This window comes from Sinocyclocheilus anshuiensis, unplaced genomic scaffold, assembly GCF_001515605.1.
Source record: "Sinocyclocheilus anshuiensis isolate Anshui unplaced genomic scaffold, SAMN03320099.WGS_v1.1 scaffold1097, whole genome shotgun sequence".
Lineage (NCBI taxonomy): Eukaryota > Metazoa > Chordata > Actinopteri > Cypriniformes > Cyprinidae > Sinocyclocheilus > Sinocyclocheilus anshuiensis.
This window is the reverse complement of record NW_015555843.1, coordinates 1,118,006-1,133,253: the sequence shown is the minus strand read 5'-3', so window position 1 is coordinate 1,133,253 and position 15,248 is coordinate 1,118,006. Positions and strand designations below refer to the sequence as shown.

Here is a 15,248-nt window from a genome sequence, read left to right as displayed (position 1 = left end):
TCTCGTGAAAACCAACGTTTGTTTACAGGATCAAAGGAAGCAAAGTTTCCTTACTTTAGCAAAGGAAAACCAGTCTCCTCTTGGATGGACTTTTATTTGACTTCAAAATCTTAAACCCCATTCACTGCCATTATAAAGCTTGGAAGAGCCAGTACATTTTTTAATATAACTCTGATTGTATTCGTCTGAAAGAAGAAAGTTATACAGTATACACCTAGGATGGCTTGAGGGTGAGTAAATCGTGGGGCAATTTTCACTTTGGGTGAACTATCCCTTTAAGTGTCCAAATACAGGGGTCACTGTTTATTATAAACATACAATTGCAGAAAAACAGCCACAAACCTGCTGGCTCTGTGCTCTTTCTGTACTGGTCAAGGCTGGACAGTTGGTTGGCACTCTCAAGGGATAGTTTGTTATTGAGGTAAAGAAAGAGTACAATCACAAGAAAGATGAACACACCAATGCCAGACAGGAACCCCAGAGCCTCAGGAGACACTGTAGAGAGAAAGAGAGAGATTTATTTATTACTCCAATAAGGTACATTGAAAATGAGACGGAATGAGACAGGTAGAAGAATTTCTGTGACTTTTTCATGACCTTGATTTTTCATTACCTGATTTTACTTAAGGTAACACTTTATTTTAAGGTGTCCTTGTTACACGTTACATGTACTTACTATTATAATAACAATAAATTATGCATAATTACATGCAAGTAACCCTAAGCCAAACCCTAATCCTAACCCTAACCATATAGTAAGTACATGTAGTTAATTAATATTACTCAGTACTTAAATGTATAATTACACTGTAACAAGGACACCTTAAAATAAAGTGTAACCTAACTTAATATCTGATTCAAACCAAATTTGGTTGCTGTTACTTTTTACTTTCCTTGAATTGTCCAGGTCTGGAGATTCAAATTTGAAAAAATTTGAAGTTTTCTGTGACAATGAGAACACATTAATCAACATATTAAAAATATTAATATTAATCAATCACAGATCAGTTTAAGCAGCACTTAAAAATAAACGTAAAGACATTAGTCTAGACATTACTGAGAGAAAGAGGCCAGCCATGCAGAGACAGAGCAAGAAGAAATATTCTCAGTGGGTGCAAAGGGTTTGACCTGACCACCTTCCTTCATTCATCAAAAACCACAGAGATGAAATAATGGAAATTCAAGACTATATCTGCTATGTGGCCACATATTTCAGGATGACAGAGGGAAATTACCCAATTCCAGTCGGTTGGTTTCCCACTTAGAGAATAAATAAACTTACCAGCAATGATTTCTGCACTGAACTGTGCAAGTGTGAATTAGATTTTAAAGCTTCACACACACACACACACACACACACACACACACACACACACACACACACACACACACACACACACACACACCAATTCAGCAAGAGTAAGTGTGAATTATTCACACAAATTATGCAATGTGATTCTGTCCCATCAGCCTCTCTGTCCCACAGGGTTTGCCAGGAAAAGAGTTAAATATTAAAAAGAGAAATCCTTCCATTTTAAATCACTCTATTACAGCTATCTAGAATATCACTCTGTTCTTTTTTTTTTGCTTGGAATTCAAATTAAAATCTATTTTATCTCTAGGGTGCTGGCTAAAAAAATAAAAGTTACAAGTTACCATGAGCTACAAATGTGTCACTGGTAGAAATAAATAATAAATTAAAACCAATAAATTATACTACAGATTTATTGTTGATAAGATTTAAATTTGAAATGTTTCCAAAGGCTAATCAGGGCAAGATGAGGTGAAAAGTCATTATGCCAGTGTGAGTCAATATGCCAGAATGGACAGAATCCATAATGTTTCATTCCAGAGTGTGAAAAAAAAATAAAATAAAAAAATAAATAAAAGAATGTTCCATGGAATGATCTTTGTTACATAACAGCAGCTCTTAACCATGGCAACAGAGTTCCTACTCTCACTGATGCTGTTTAGCCAGTTAACTGCGTAATCTAGCTAGCTCCTTCTGTTTTTAGCACGCAGGAGGACGTCATAACACGGGACAAACAATGGCCAAATGCATGTGTTAGGTATAGTGAATCTGGTCTTTGTTTTTTGTGTAGCCAAGTCATGCGTACAACAAATTTGTGTGCAAGAGACGGTAGGTAATGTAGTGGGCTGATGGAAATTTGAAATCTAATTTTCCTCCATGTTTGCTACACTGTTTCCTGACAACAAAGACACTAACACATCCCTACTGCTTCTAAACAATTACACACTGCGGTTAAGACATCAATAGCATAAGAGAGCAATAACAATAGGATAAATTATTATATAGCACTGGTGCATGACTCACAGATTTGCAACAAATAAACAACTACAAGGCTGATAAACATCCTAAAATATACAGTAACTGCTACTCAAACAGTTTAAGACACTTCATTAATTTCTAAGCCTGTTTCTGGATGCAGGCAATGAGAGAGTTAATTCAGTTTCTGAGTGTTTGAGGTGATTCTGGTCAAACAAACACTTATAAAACAGCTCTCCCTCCATCTGCTATTTTTAGTAATGTTAATTGATTTACAGCCTGTGCGTTTCCTGATCAACACAATGAAAACATTTCCCTGATAACCCACTTGCCTCCTCTTCCCCCTCATGTTTCCTCTTTCCATTCGGTCATTTATAATATTATTTCTGGTTTCTGTTCTTTCATGTTCTATTTGAAATATACTTAGATCACTGTGAGGTACATTTAACCATCTTGCAGAAGGAAAAAAATATATTAGTCAAATGTCCTTCTGAGAGTCTTGCACTCAGATGCCAATTTAGTCAAAGAGGCTTGAGTCACAGACATCAATAACAGGACAAAATAATCCACTGTACCTAGAGTTCCTCCTGTCAGTCTCCACACACTTATAGAAGGGAGGTGACAGGATAAACTGACAGCGTTCGGTATGGTTCAGTGCTCAGAGAAGGAACATTTACAGTAGGCTTTCCAAACCTACACAGTTTTAAAGGAACAGTTCACCCAAAAATAAAATGTCATTCCAAAACTGAATGACTTCTTTTCTGTGGACCACAAAAGGAGGAATTCTTAAGGTTAAGTTGGCTGCTGTTTTCAATGCAATTACAATGAATGGAGACCTTATTGTTTTAAATAATAATTAGTAAATAAATGTAAATATTATATACAATACAATTCAAAATGATGGAATTGTTTAGATTTTTAGTCTTCAGTGTCACCTGATCCTTTTACGAATCATTCTAATATGCTGATTTGGTATAAATACCTTTATTGTAAATGGTAACTGATCAATTTAATGCATCCTTGCTGAATGGAAGTGGACATCACTGGACCTCTACTGGACCCCCTACAGTTTGCTTTCTTGGCAAACAGGTCCGTGGATGATGTGTTGAGCATGGGACTGCACTTCATCCTGCAGTATCTGGACAAATCGGGGACTTATGTGAGGATCTTGTTTGTGGACTTCAGTTCGGCTTTCAACACCATCATCCCAACACTCCTCCAGTCCAAACTAACCCAGCTCTCTGTTCCTAGCTGTCAGTGGATCACCATCTTTCTGATACAGTGGATATATAAAAGAATCACCCCCTTGAAAATAATCACATTTTGTTGCTTTACAGCCTGAAATGAAGACGGACACCGTTTTTGTTTTATCCAGCTGTATTTACTCAGTGCAACTTCCAAGTGAAAGATATAAGTGAAAGATACAACAACAACATGTCAGATATTGTTTTTTTTATTTTATTTAAAAACTGTGTACATCTTCATTTCAGGCGGCAAAGCAACAAAATGTGATTATTTTAAAGAGGGGTGATTCTTTTCTATACCCACTGTAGGCAACAGCTAGTGAGACATGGGGAAATTCATGTCAAACAGCCAGACCATCAGCACTGGCACCCCTCAGGGATGTGTTCTCTCCCCACTGCTCTTCTCCCTCTACACCAACGGCTGCGCCTCTACTGACCCCTCTGTCAAGCTCCTGAAGTTTGCAGACGACACTACAGTCATCGGCCTCATCCAGGAAGGTGATGAGTCTGCTAACAGACAAGTGGTTGAACAGCTGGCTGTCTGGTGCAGTCTCAACAACCTGAAGCTGAACATGTTCAAAACTGTAGAGATGATAGTAGACTTCAGGAGAAACCCCCCTGCATTCCCCCCACTCACCATCATGAACAGCACTGTGGCTGCAGTAGAGTCATTCAGGTTCCTGGGCACCACCATCTCTCAGGACCTGAACTGGGACAATCACATTGACTCCATTATTAAAAAGGCCTAAGAAAGGTTGTACTTCCTTCTCCAGCTGAGGAAGTTCAACCTGCCACAGGAGCTGCTCACACAGTTCTACTCAGTCATCGAGTCTGTCCTGCACTTCAATAGCTGTCTGGTTTGGCTCAGCTACAAAATAATATATTAGAAGACTACAGAGGACGGTTCAGACTGCTGAAAGGATTATTGGTGCTCCCCTGCTCACCCTTCAAGAACTGCATATATCCAGAGGAAAAGGGCTCAGAAAATCACTCTGGATCCCTCATATTCAACCCTTCTTGAACTTTTGCCATCTGGTCGGCACTACAGAGCACCGAACACCAGGACAGCCAGGCACAAGAAAAGTTTCTTCCCCCAGGTAATCTACCTCATGAACAGTTAAATGCTGTCCCCATTGTGCAATAAAAATATGTGCAATACTACTTCTTACCATCTTAGTCCATCCCTACATTTTACTCTATTCTATTCCATCTATAGCACACCTGTATACATACAATTTATGTCTATTTTTATTTGTTTATATATATATATACACATATGTGTATTTTATTCATATATCTTTATTTTTTTATTATCTGTGTGTTGTTGATGTCTCTGTGTACTGGAAACTTCTGTCACCAAAACAAATTCCTTGTATGTGCAAACATACTTGGCAATAAACTCTTTCTGACTCTGACTTCTGGCTGACTTAAAAAAAAAATGTTTTACATTTTTTTTTAATTTCTTTAATTTCATGATAATATCAATAATTAACAATTTTTCGGTAAACTATTCAAAACTATTTAAAAACTATTTAAAAACTGTTCATAACAGTAACAATATGATTTAATTGTGTTTTATTAGACCAACATAAATTATTTTGACTACATAAATCTAGCTACAATATAATGTATCCTTCTAAGTCAGAGGAATTGCACATCAATGGGGTGAAAAAAATAAAACTGGGCAAAAGAAAGAAAGATATGACGCATTGAGAGATGAATGGACACAGACACCATGTGTTGCCTCTAATGTGTGTGAAAAAGAAAACCATGTTAATAGAGTTAACCATATTGAGTCTGCACACCTGTTGCACATTGCAGAACTGCATTTCTGATATAAATCCAGGTCATCATCAGACAGAAAATCACCTGAGCCAGGACAGAATCTGGGCCAGAGAAAAACACAGCTGGACAGAACAGGTGCATCTGGAGTAAAGACACTGCTGAGCCATTCAAACAAAAAAAAAAGCAGGCCAAGGAGGAGAAAAACTGAAATCTACACTACATATAACCCTTAAAATACCCTAAACACAAATCCACAGTGACCACATCTACCATAAATAAATCCGCCTCAAATAAATCTATTCTGAACAATGCTTACACTAGTTAGTTCTTTAATGAGACATGTCAGAGATAGTTTGTGTATAGCAATGATTCAAATAACCATCTTCGTGCATCTTTTATGGTAAAAATTATTATCACACTATTATAGCTAGAAATTGCCTTCTGCTTCTTGGATATTGTTGGCTGGTTCTGTTGTCATAGAAACAGGTAAAAGCATGTCAGGATACTTAGCCACCTCTGAATTACAAAATACTACAGACACAAACACTCACAAAAAACATTGCACACTGTTGTAAACTCCCACATAACAGCAGACCACAAGTACTCTCAGAGGCCCACATGCACGCCCTCAGTCATAACACCCTCACACACACACACACACACACACACACACACACAGACAGACAGACAAGAGCACTGTGTACACTCATAGAGAGATATAATGAAACACAAACATATGTCTGCTAAATGATGCTGCAAATACACACATAATGTCTAGTCATACTTGAATAGAGAAGAAGCAGGCAGCACCTCCATTACCAGATTTTATAGGCCTCATAAACAGCTCTGCTTTTGAAGGACATTAAAATATCATCAAGTGATGGGCCAGCAGGATTTAACATTAGTCTGTTTAATCTTAAAGTGTTTTCATTATAAAACAGTTTCATTTCTGCATAGCTATTCCTCTTTTTCTTCTTTCATGCCACTCTATGTCATTCTCATTATACCAAACTGTCATATTTCTGTCTCTCTCCTTCTTTTACCTGTACAGTTTACATTTAATATTCTTTTTAAAACAGGATAATTTGACATAGCGATATACCATGTACAGTTTAAGAAATCAAAGTAACACAAACAGCATATAAACAGATCAATACACCCTAAACACCACCAAAAAAATTAGACACAGCATCATTTGGATGTGAAACGACAGCAAGATATTATTATGTGTAATACAATGTATAATATCTATTGTGTAATATCATTGTAAAAAAATTATTATACTTTATCATGCCAAAACGTAAAATAGGAACTCCAATAAATTGGTGAATAATTTATTTAAGTGGTACATTTAAAGCAGCACTATGTAACTTTTTCTGTGTTCAAAATTTGCAAAATGTATATAATGAGCGAGTACATCATGAATTCATCTTCCAAACCGCGTTTTTGTCTTATTCCGAATTACTATGGTACACTTATAATAAGTACTTATATTTGGACTATTGTAGCCTGGTCGGGTCGTCACCGCTGCGGAGTAACACATACCTACGTGAATCGGCATAGACATAAACTTAGAGAAGTAGCTCCGGTTGGAATGTTCTTCTGTGGGATGTGTGCAGTTCTGTTTATTAACCGCTAGAGCGCCAAAAGTTACATAGTGCTGCTTTAAAAGAACTGATTCACCAAAATGAATCTGACTTCCCAAAACTTCATATCAGAGAAGGAGGCCATTTTAGGACATATTTAATCACTGAGTTTCACACGGTTGAAAAGCTGAAAACAACGATGGAGCAATTTGTCATGCTACTGCTACTCGTTGGAAAAATGTAGGGGAGCGCGGGGCACAAAGTAATGCGGGATTATTTATCAGTTTAAATTATTTTTTAATGCTTCGCTAACTATCAGAATACAGTAACTGGTTTTAAATTCCAGTTGCGCAGATGGGGTATGTTGTAACACTCCGTTACAATGTGCCCTGCCAGTTACAATGTACCCCACCTACGGGGCATGTTGTCACATTTCACTTAAAGAAAAACGTATACACTATAATTACGAAACAAAGTGACATATTTGTACTAGACAAGTGTGAAATTACTGTGGATAAAAAAAATATACTCTGAACCCCATGTGGATTTACACAATTTGAGGAAGTCAAAAAGTGTTACTTTGTGCCCCGCTCTCCCCTACAGTAGCTTGTCACTTGAAAAGCTACTCTAAATCAACTCAACTACACCACTAAAATTTGTAGTTAGGCTTGTAGCATCACAACTTTAGTTAGTTACTTTCCAACACTCATCACAGCTATAAAACTAGCATTAGCCGCAGCAGGAATGTTCTGTCAACAAACACCTAGGAATTTGATTGACAGTGAACAGATGTTGCCTGAGGAGTGTCCAAACTAACACAAACACACCACACACAGGTGGTGAATAACTCATCTTCTGAAAGTGTTCTTGGACAGCTCAACTGTGATATGACACAATTATGTTCATTAAAAAACATAATGGAATCTCCATTTATTTAGCTATCTGAAAATTCAGTCAACAAATATGTGACCTTGTATGTCATTTAGACTTGGACAGAAAAATCTTCTCTTTCACTAAAAACTAAATCTCTGGACACTGGTGTGAAGAGTCATGTCTAAATAGGGTCATCAGTACTGATGGGTTCAGCCTCAGGAACAGCTCTGCAGAGACCCAGCACTCATCCGGTCCACCTGGACCACGAGACTTTATTACACTGGGACCGCAGATCCTCACTAATGATGTTAAATCTGCCGAGACTGAGCTCTCACTAAACAAGCCAGCCAGCCGATAACAAACAAGACAGCTGGACAAACCCCTGAGGAACTCAGGAACAGCAGCACAATCCAACAAAATGTTTAATGTCTCATCCACTGAAAGCCTTCAGTAAATAGTGTCTTTATTTTTATACACATTTTAAACCTTCCTTCCTTTCTTTTCATGAGGATAATTAAAGAATCAATCAAACAACCACAATCTTTCCGTGAGGATAATGGCCAAAAGTTAGGTTTGACAACATACACATTTAGACAAGAGCATGAGTACAAAGACTGATGGTAAACACCGAATGAAAGCTCAAAAAAACAGATACAAAAGGAAAGTGCACTGAAGATCAAATGATGACACATAAACATTGTTACAAATACATTTAGAAGAAGACAGACAGACATGGACAGGCATGAACGGTGATCAAAACTGTCTCTTTCAGTATGGAAAGCTAAAAAAAACCCTGAAATTGGGTTAAAAGCAGATGAGTACAGCACAGGTGGCAGCCATTTTATGTTTAAACTGGCCACTTACCTTTTCTGATGCAGATAAGCTCATGTACTCCACAATTCCGCTCTCCACCTGCAGAAACAAAGCAACATTTAATGACAAACAATACACCCATGCAACAACACATTAAACAGAGACACAAACACAGAGAAACAGACAGACACTTAAAACTGATGCACATGAGACTTGAAGACTTTATCACATTGACAAAACACTGGACCTTATGAAGCCATGAAGTGGATTTCAAAGAAACAATGTAAGCTTTGATACAAGGGAACAATATTTGTGTTGATAACTGACACCTTGAATCAGTGCTGTTATTTTTAATTAAAACTAAATTCAAGCAACTAAGCAATTTAAAATAGAATAGCTAATTCAAGATATCAGTGGTGGATAAAGTAGCCTATTGAAAGCCACACTTAAGTAAAAGTATATATATCTTACCCAAAAATGACTTTGGTAGAATTTAAAGTCACCGTTTAGAATATTACTTAAGTAAAATTTTAAAGTATGCGATATTTATTGTACTTTTTGAATCGATTCATTCAAAAGTTTGATTCATTCAGGGATAAAACATTTGACTGTTTTAATGAGTGAGTCACTGAATCATTCTTTCAAAAAAAAACTGATTCATTCAGTAAGGAAACACTGTCCTGTGTGTTGCTCCGTGTGCAAAACAGTTTGGAACTAATTTAATTGGCAAAATACTGCAAAAACAGGCATTTAAAATGTAACACTAACTTTATTAAACTTGTATAAAATCAATATTACATTTGTTATCATGCTGATATCTGGAGAAAAAACGGCACTCTTAGTGTGAAATAGATTAACTATATTCAATGATATAAATATAAAAGACATACAGAGGCATTTTGCGTCTTATCTTGAATCTTATGGGCATTCTAAATGCGTTTTAATAGACTACATCACATTCACAGAGTGTATGCGTGCACTTTCTGGGTGTGTTTTTGTGATATACTCATAGACTGGGATATACTCGACAATGTCAGATCGCACATCGTTAAAACAACACTTACGATATTAGCGTAGACGATATATCACATGCCCCAGACTTGACTTGAGTGGAAAATGAAATCATCCGCGGTTGTGCGAGAACTTGTTTGTACATGCGCAATGTTGTTTTTTATAAATGTATATAAATAATACTAAAATAAAACTATATAAATAATTAAACAAATAATATAAAACTAAAAAAAAATTAAAAAAAATTAGGTGCTGTGGTGTTTTTTATAAGTATTTGTTGTGGGTAATACAAATTTGAAAGGTCCTTTTACCTCAAGGGCCCTTTACACTGTTTAAGGCATATGGCCTACAATGATTCTTTTAATATCTTAACACTTACAGTATTTAAAACATGTTCCGTATGCTCAAATAACAACTGCAGCACAACAAATTTTGGTATCAGCCTTCTCAGACAACCTTCTAATGTGCCAGTATCTAACTTTAGCAAGCATAACCTACTGTAAGTCTTTAATCTATGCCCTGCTAAATAACCTTTCAAAGGTAATGAATTCAAACAAGCATCACCGTCGTGTTAATCTGAACTCTGAGCAGTTAAAACTCAGACATCACCTCAGTAGAATGGCTCACTTTACACTTTGCAGCTGTGCTCCGGTGTTTGCGGCGACGGTTCAGGTCAGAAATGTCTTTAAAGCTGAAACCCACACTCATGCATTAGAAAGCAACCAAAAGGAGTTTCTATTATTATGTACAGCGTAAGACTACTAGCCCATGATGGTCTGCATAAGATTTCAGTAGGCAGTTGACAGTGATTGGATTTAAACCTGGGACTAAGTGTAGTGATACCCCACACCAGAGCTAAGCATTCAGTTTAAACATGGGGTAAAATATCTGGACTCTGTCTGTGTGATGAGAATTAGCATTAATAATGACGAACACAAATGATGTTGACCAATATGATATAGTAAGTTGGTGAATCATTGTTTGCGGTCAGTATGATTTTTTGAAAGATTGAGAAATTAATAAAAAAATACATTTATTTAGCAATGAAATTGAATACATCAGATTGAAAAGACAGTAAAGGCTTTTACAATGCAGTTCTTTTGAACTTTCTATGAATCAAAGAATCTTGAAAAAAAAGTATCAGTTTAGGCAGCACAACTGTTGAGCATTTATAATAATATGAAATGTTTTTTTGGGCAGCAAATCAGCATATTAGAATGATTTAAAATATATTAAAAAGAAAACAGTAATTGTACATTTAAATTGTAACAATATTTCATAATATTATGTTTTTTGCTGTATTTTTTTTAATAAAATAAATGCAGCCTCTGTGCGCATAAGAGAGTTTATTTTAAACAATAATAATATTATTTATATTTTCAAACATGTAAAATAAATAAATAAATAATATTATTACTGTGATTACTGGATGACATTGCCCTTGTTACTCAAACCTTCATAGACAAAATTGACCCATTTGACCCAATTTTAACTCAAGTGCTTCTCAAACTAAATGAACAACAGATTGTATGGTACTTCAGTTTGAGAATGCTTGGAGTCCTGAATGAGCATCTCTGCACTGCCAAGAGCTTTATTCAACTCAGTGTTCAACTGCAAAGAGGTCGTTTTTTGTCTACTTGTCTTCTAAACCACATTCAGTGGAAGTATTTAGTGACCTTAAAAAAATTTATCAATTCAACTCAAGTATATCTGTATAGTGCTTTCACAATATATATCGTTTCAATGCAGCTTTACAGAAACTGCAAGTTTCAGTGTTACAACTGAGTAATAGCTTGTTATTTGTGCATTAAATATGATTACAGTTGAAAAAAGGAGACTCTGATTCTGGATGAGCGTTGGCATTTAGCCTGTGGGGGGTTGTAATGTCAGGTTGACCTGCAGAGGTTGTTTGTGAGAAGGTGAGTAAAGGTCATTCTGGAGGAGAGAGATGGAAGCAGCCAAGGATGTCAGTTGATGCTTTCTTAATGTGTGCCGTCAACCTGTAACCCAATCAAAACCCTAGACATCTGTGATGTGGAGTCTAATCATGGTACACTCTAAAAAATGCTGGGTTAAATATAACCCAGTGCTGGGTAAAATAGGGACAAACCCAGCAGTTGGGTTGTTTTGACCCAGCGGTTGGGTTACTACCTAGAAGGTTGGGTTAAACATTTAACCCAACCGCTGGGTCAAAACAACTCAATTGCTGGGTTTCTCCCTATTTTACCCAGCACTGGGTTGTATTTAACCCAGCATTTTTTAGAATGTAGAATTACATCTAAGACTAAATTTCACAATGTGCATCTTTCCATGGTAATGAAGCTTGATCACTGCTCAATGACTGTAAAACACTTTAAACACCAGATTAATTGTGGACATTGGCACAGAGTGTTTTGGGTCTATCATAACCCCCCCAAAATGCTGTAATTATACATCACACAGCTGTATGTAAAATGACCAACAGCTGAATATTCATATATTTAAATGGAATCCTGACAAATGTAGCTTTAACACAAAACTAGCCTGCAGAGAGAGAGAGAGAGAGAGAGAGAGAGAGAGAGCTATACTGACATGGTCTTTCCTCACACAGCCAGTGTGGTTTCAGACCCATGGTGTAGAATGCAGATTAAAATCACATTAAGATCTAACAGCTCTGCTAAATATGCAATAACTTCCATCTAGTTGAACTGAAGTTGAACTCACATAATTTGAGATATCCTAGCAAGGGTTCCTGTTGCAATCCCTTCATCTGCAGTTTAGATTCAGCACATTGTTTAGGGACTAATGCACATCGCAGATAATATGGCATAGATATCTGAACATTGATTTATTACTCTTCAATGGATATTTGGACTTCAAGGTTTAAATTATACATTTAAGATTTATACCCAATAATGTTAATTGAAAAAGCAAACTTTTTGTTTTTACTAATAAGTTAAAGAGCCTTTCCCCCCATCTAATTGGGTGGTTCATGGTCAGAATAAACTGCAAAGTGGACCATTTAGTCAGAATCTCTGAGGCCTGTGGTTCATCTAGAAGGATTCTGCTCTGGAGGTCAGTTTTGATTCAGTCCTGAGGGAAACTGTTTGATTGATGCCAAGTCTGTAAATAAAGTAAGTAAACTAAGCCAAGGTGAGGTTGCAGGGCCAAACCCTAAGTACATTTGTCCTCTCTCTTTCTTTCATCCATCTGCCCTTCTCAGACAGGGCTGTTATGTATTTATAGAGGCCTGTCCCAGTTTTATACAGGTATTTCCCTCTATTTAGTTTTTAAACCCTAGAATGAGGAAAAACGAAAGAGAGAGAAAGAGGAAAAGAAGCTCCCTTGGATCTGGAGATCACGCTTTGTGAAGTAAAGTCATGTCAAACTTTGCAAAGCACAACGTATCCACCAAAGGACATGGACATGGTATAGCATAATAAATCAATTCATATAAACAAAAATATCTGCATTAAACTACAAGATATACATACATTGTTTTCAGAATAATACAGATGTTGTAATAAAATTTATGAGACATTATGAAATGCCAAAATTGATAAAAGTAAACAGAACTAAGTTATTTTCATACAAAAAGTGTTACTTCTTCAGTATTCTCTACTAATATATTTTCCCTATCATAATACATTTAAAAATTTGTCCCAAGGATCACAGGTGGGTGCAGTTTGTTAGCTCAATAAGAGAGTTAAGTACAGTAACCATGAGTACTATAAATACTTACACAAATATATAACTAAATACTAGTACTATTAACTTGTAACTTAAATACTAACACAGACCTCCGTACCAATTCATACTATAGTGAGTCCAAGAAATCCAAGTATATACTTTGCCTACCACTTTATCTGCATTTATCTATATCTAGAATCCTTCCTGCCTGGGCTTAACAGCTCCAGATTTTGTGTGTGCTATTTTCACCATCTCTCACTCTCTCTAAAAAAACAAAAACAACATCTTATCCTCACAGACTGACAGATTTACACACAGATCCGCTTTGGCTTCAAAAACAACAGCACACCAAAGCAGCTCACCAGAAGGGATATAATGAAAATGCCACTGAGGAAGAGAAAAACCTGTGGTTTTCCAGTATCCCATGGTGGGTTTGATGACTGACAACTGAAGCTCTTTTGAAATGAGTCTTTTGAAATGTGGTTGTGGGTTATTTCTTTGGTCAGGCAGAGGCATTTTATGCATTACACTTATGTTAAGGATGAGTGTATACATAATATGGGTGTTGTTTCATCTGTAGCTACAGCTATAACATTTTTCTCTATTTATATTAGATTTAGTTTATTTTTAATTATTTTTTACCACTGAGAATGTCCAACAGCAGATGACATTTTAATTTTTATTTAACTTTGACAAAAAGTGTGGGGGGACCTGTATATTTCATACTGTGAATTCTGACTTGAATAATGCAACACTGGAGCAACTGCTGAAAGGTGATGCCATAAATGGCAATTGAATAGATAACATCACTACCACCAGAATAACTGAATAATAAGAAAAGAAACGTGGAAAGGGAGAGAACAGACTGGACAAACTAAATGCCATAGAACCTCACTCTCAAAAATGGCACTCAATAAGATTTAAAAACCATATTTTGATTAATTTTTTTTTATTTTTATTTGTGCTCTGCACCAAAAATACACCCATGAAGCAGAGCCCATTATATACTAAATTAAGTATGAATTAATCTAAATGACCAAACCCTCAATTTTCACAACTAATAACAGTGATTATCACATGTAAGTTTGGATGTGTGTTTGTGTGTTTTAGTAAAGGTAAAAGTCTGTTGACCCTGGGAATGTGATGCTAGATACAATTCTAGCAGTCAGAGTCCAATCAACACGTTATTTTCAGGGTTTACAGAGTGTTGCATGTGTGGTGAACAGGCTGAGCCCTTATTATCAATGGTTTAAGAAAAGAATAATCTCTGACATACCGTTTCAAGACAGACAATAATTTATAGAAACCATTTTAAATGCAATTAAAGACTTATTTTAGGACATTTACATGCTATTAATCATCTTCAAATCTGGCAAAACTAAAATCTTGGTAAAATAAGAACTAAACACACACACACTGGAACGATGAGGGCTGTGGGTTGGGTAGAGTAATTTAATATGAACCAACTCCACCAGGCAACAGTTTAAACCTCTGCCAACTCCATTAAAGAATCATTAGAGCTTGATTCATAGGGACAATTAGCACCCTTCCAGAACACACTCTCCAGAGTGATCACAGCTTTCAAAGAAAGATATTAGAAACTGCTCTAAGCACATATGGGTCATCTGTGCTTTTGTCTGGCACTTTTGCCGTTTTAATTTAATCTGAAGCAAAATGCGATAGTAAAGAAAAAAATCACTCAATAGCATCAGCTGAGAAATTCACTATTTTAGCTGATGCTTTTATCCAAAGTGACTTTCACTTTAAGTGTCTTGATCCACAATGTTGGTAGTAAGGGAAACAGGTAAATTTAGCTCAAAGGGAATTAATTATGATTTTTATAGGGAATTTGGACAGAATCACTGTTTTACTGCTGATCAACTGAATTGGCCAGCGGTCAATTGAACGGGTTGTATAACATTGGATATTAATATCCAAAGTATAGTGAAAACATTTATTAGCACAGTTACAAGATTGGCA

General features: G+C 36.2%; 1 protein-coding gene across 1 annotated transcript in view; it reads right to left on the bottom strand.

Moving 5' to 3' along the window:
• LOC107675522 (synaptotagmin-14-like) overlaps positions 1-15,248 on the bottom strand; it is a 42,652-nt gene that overhangs the window by 17,913 nt on the left and 9,491 nt on the right. Inside the window, exons 2-3 of the mRNA XM_016469910.1 lie at positions 8,640-8,687; positions 343-495 (exon numbers count right to left, since the gene is read on the bottom strand). Coding sequence (XP_016325396.1) covers positions 343-495; positions 8,640-8,687 — 201 coding nt within the window. The remainder of the gene's footprint in view (positions 1-342; positions 496-8,639; positions 8,688-15,248) is intronic.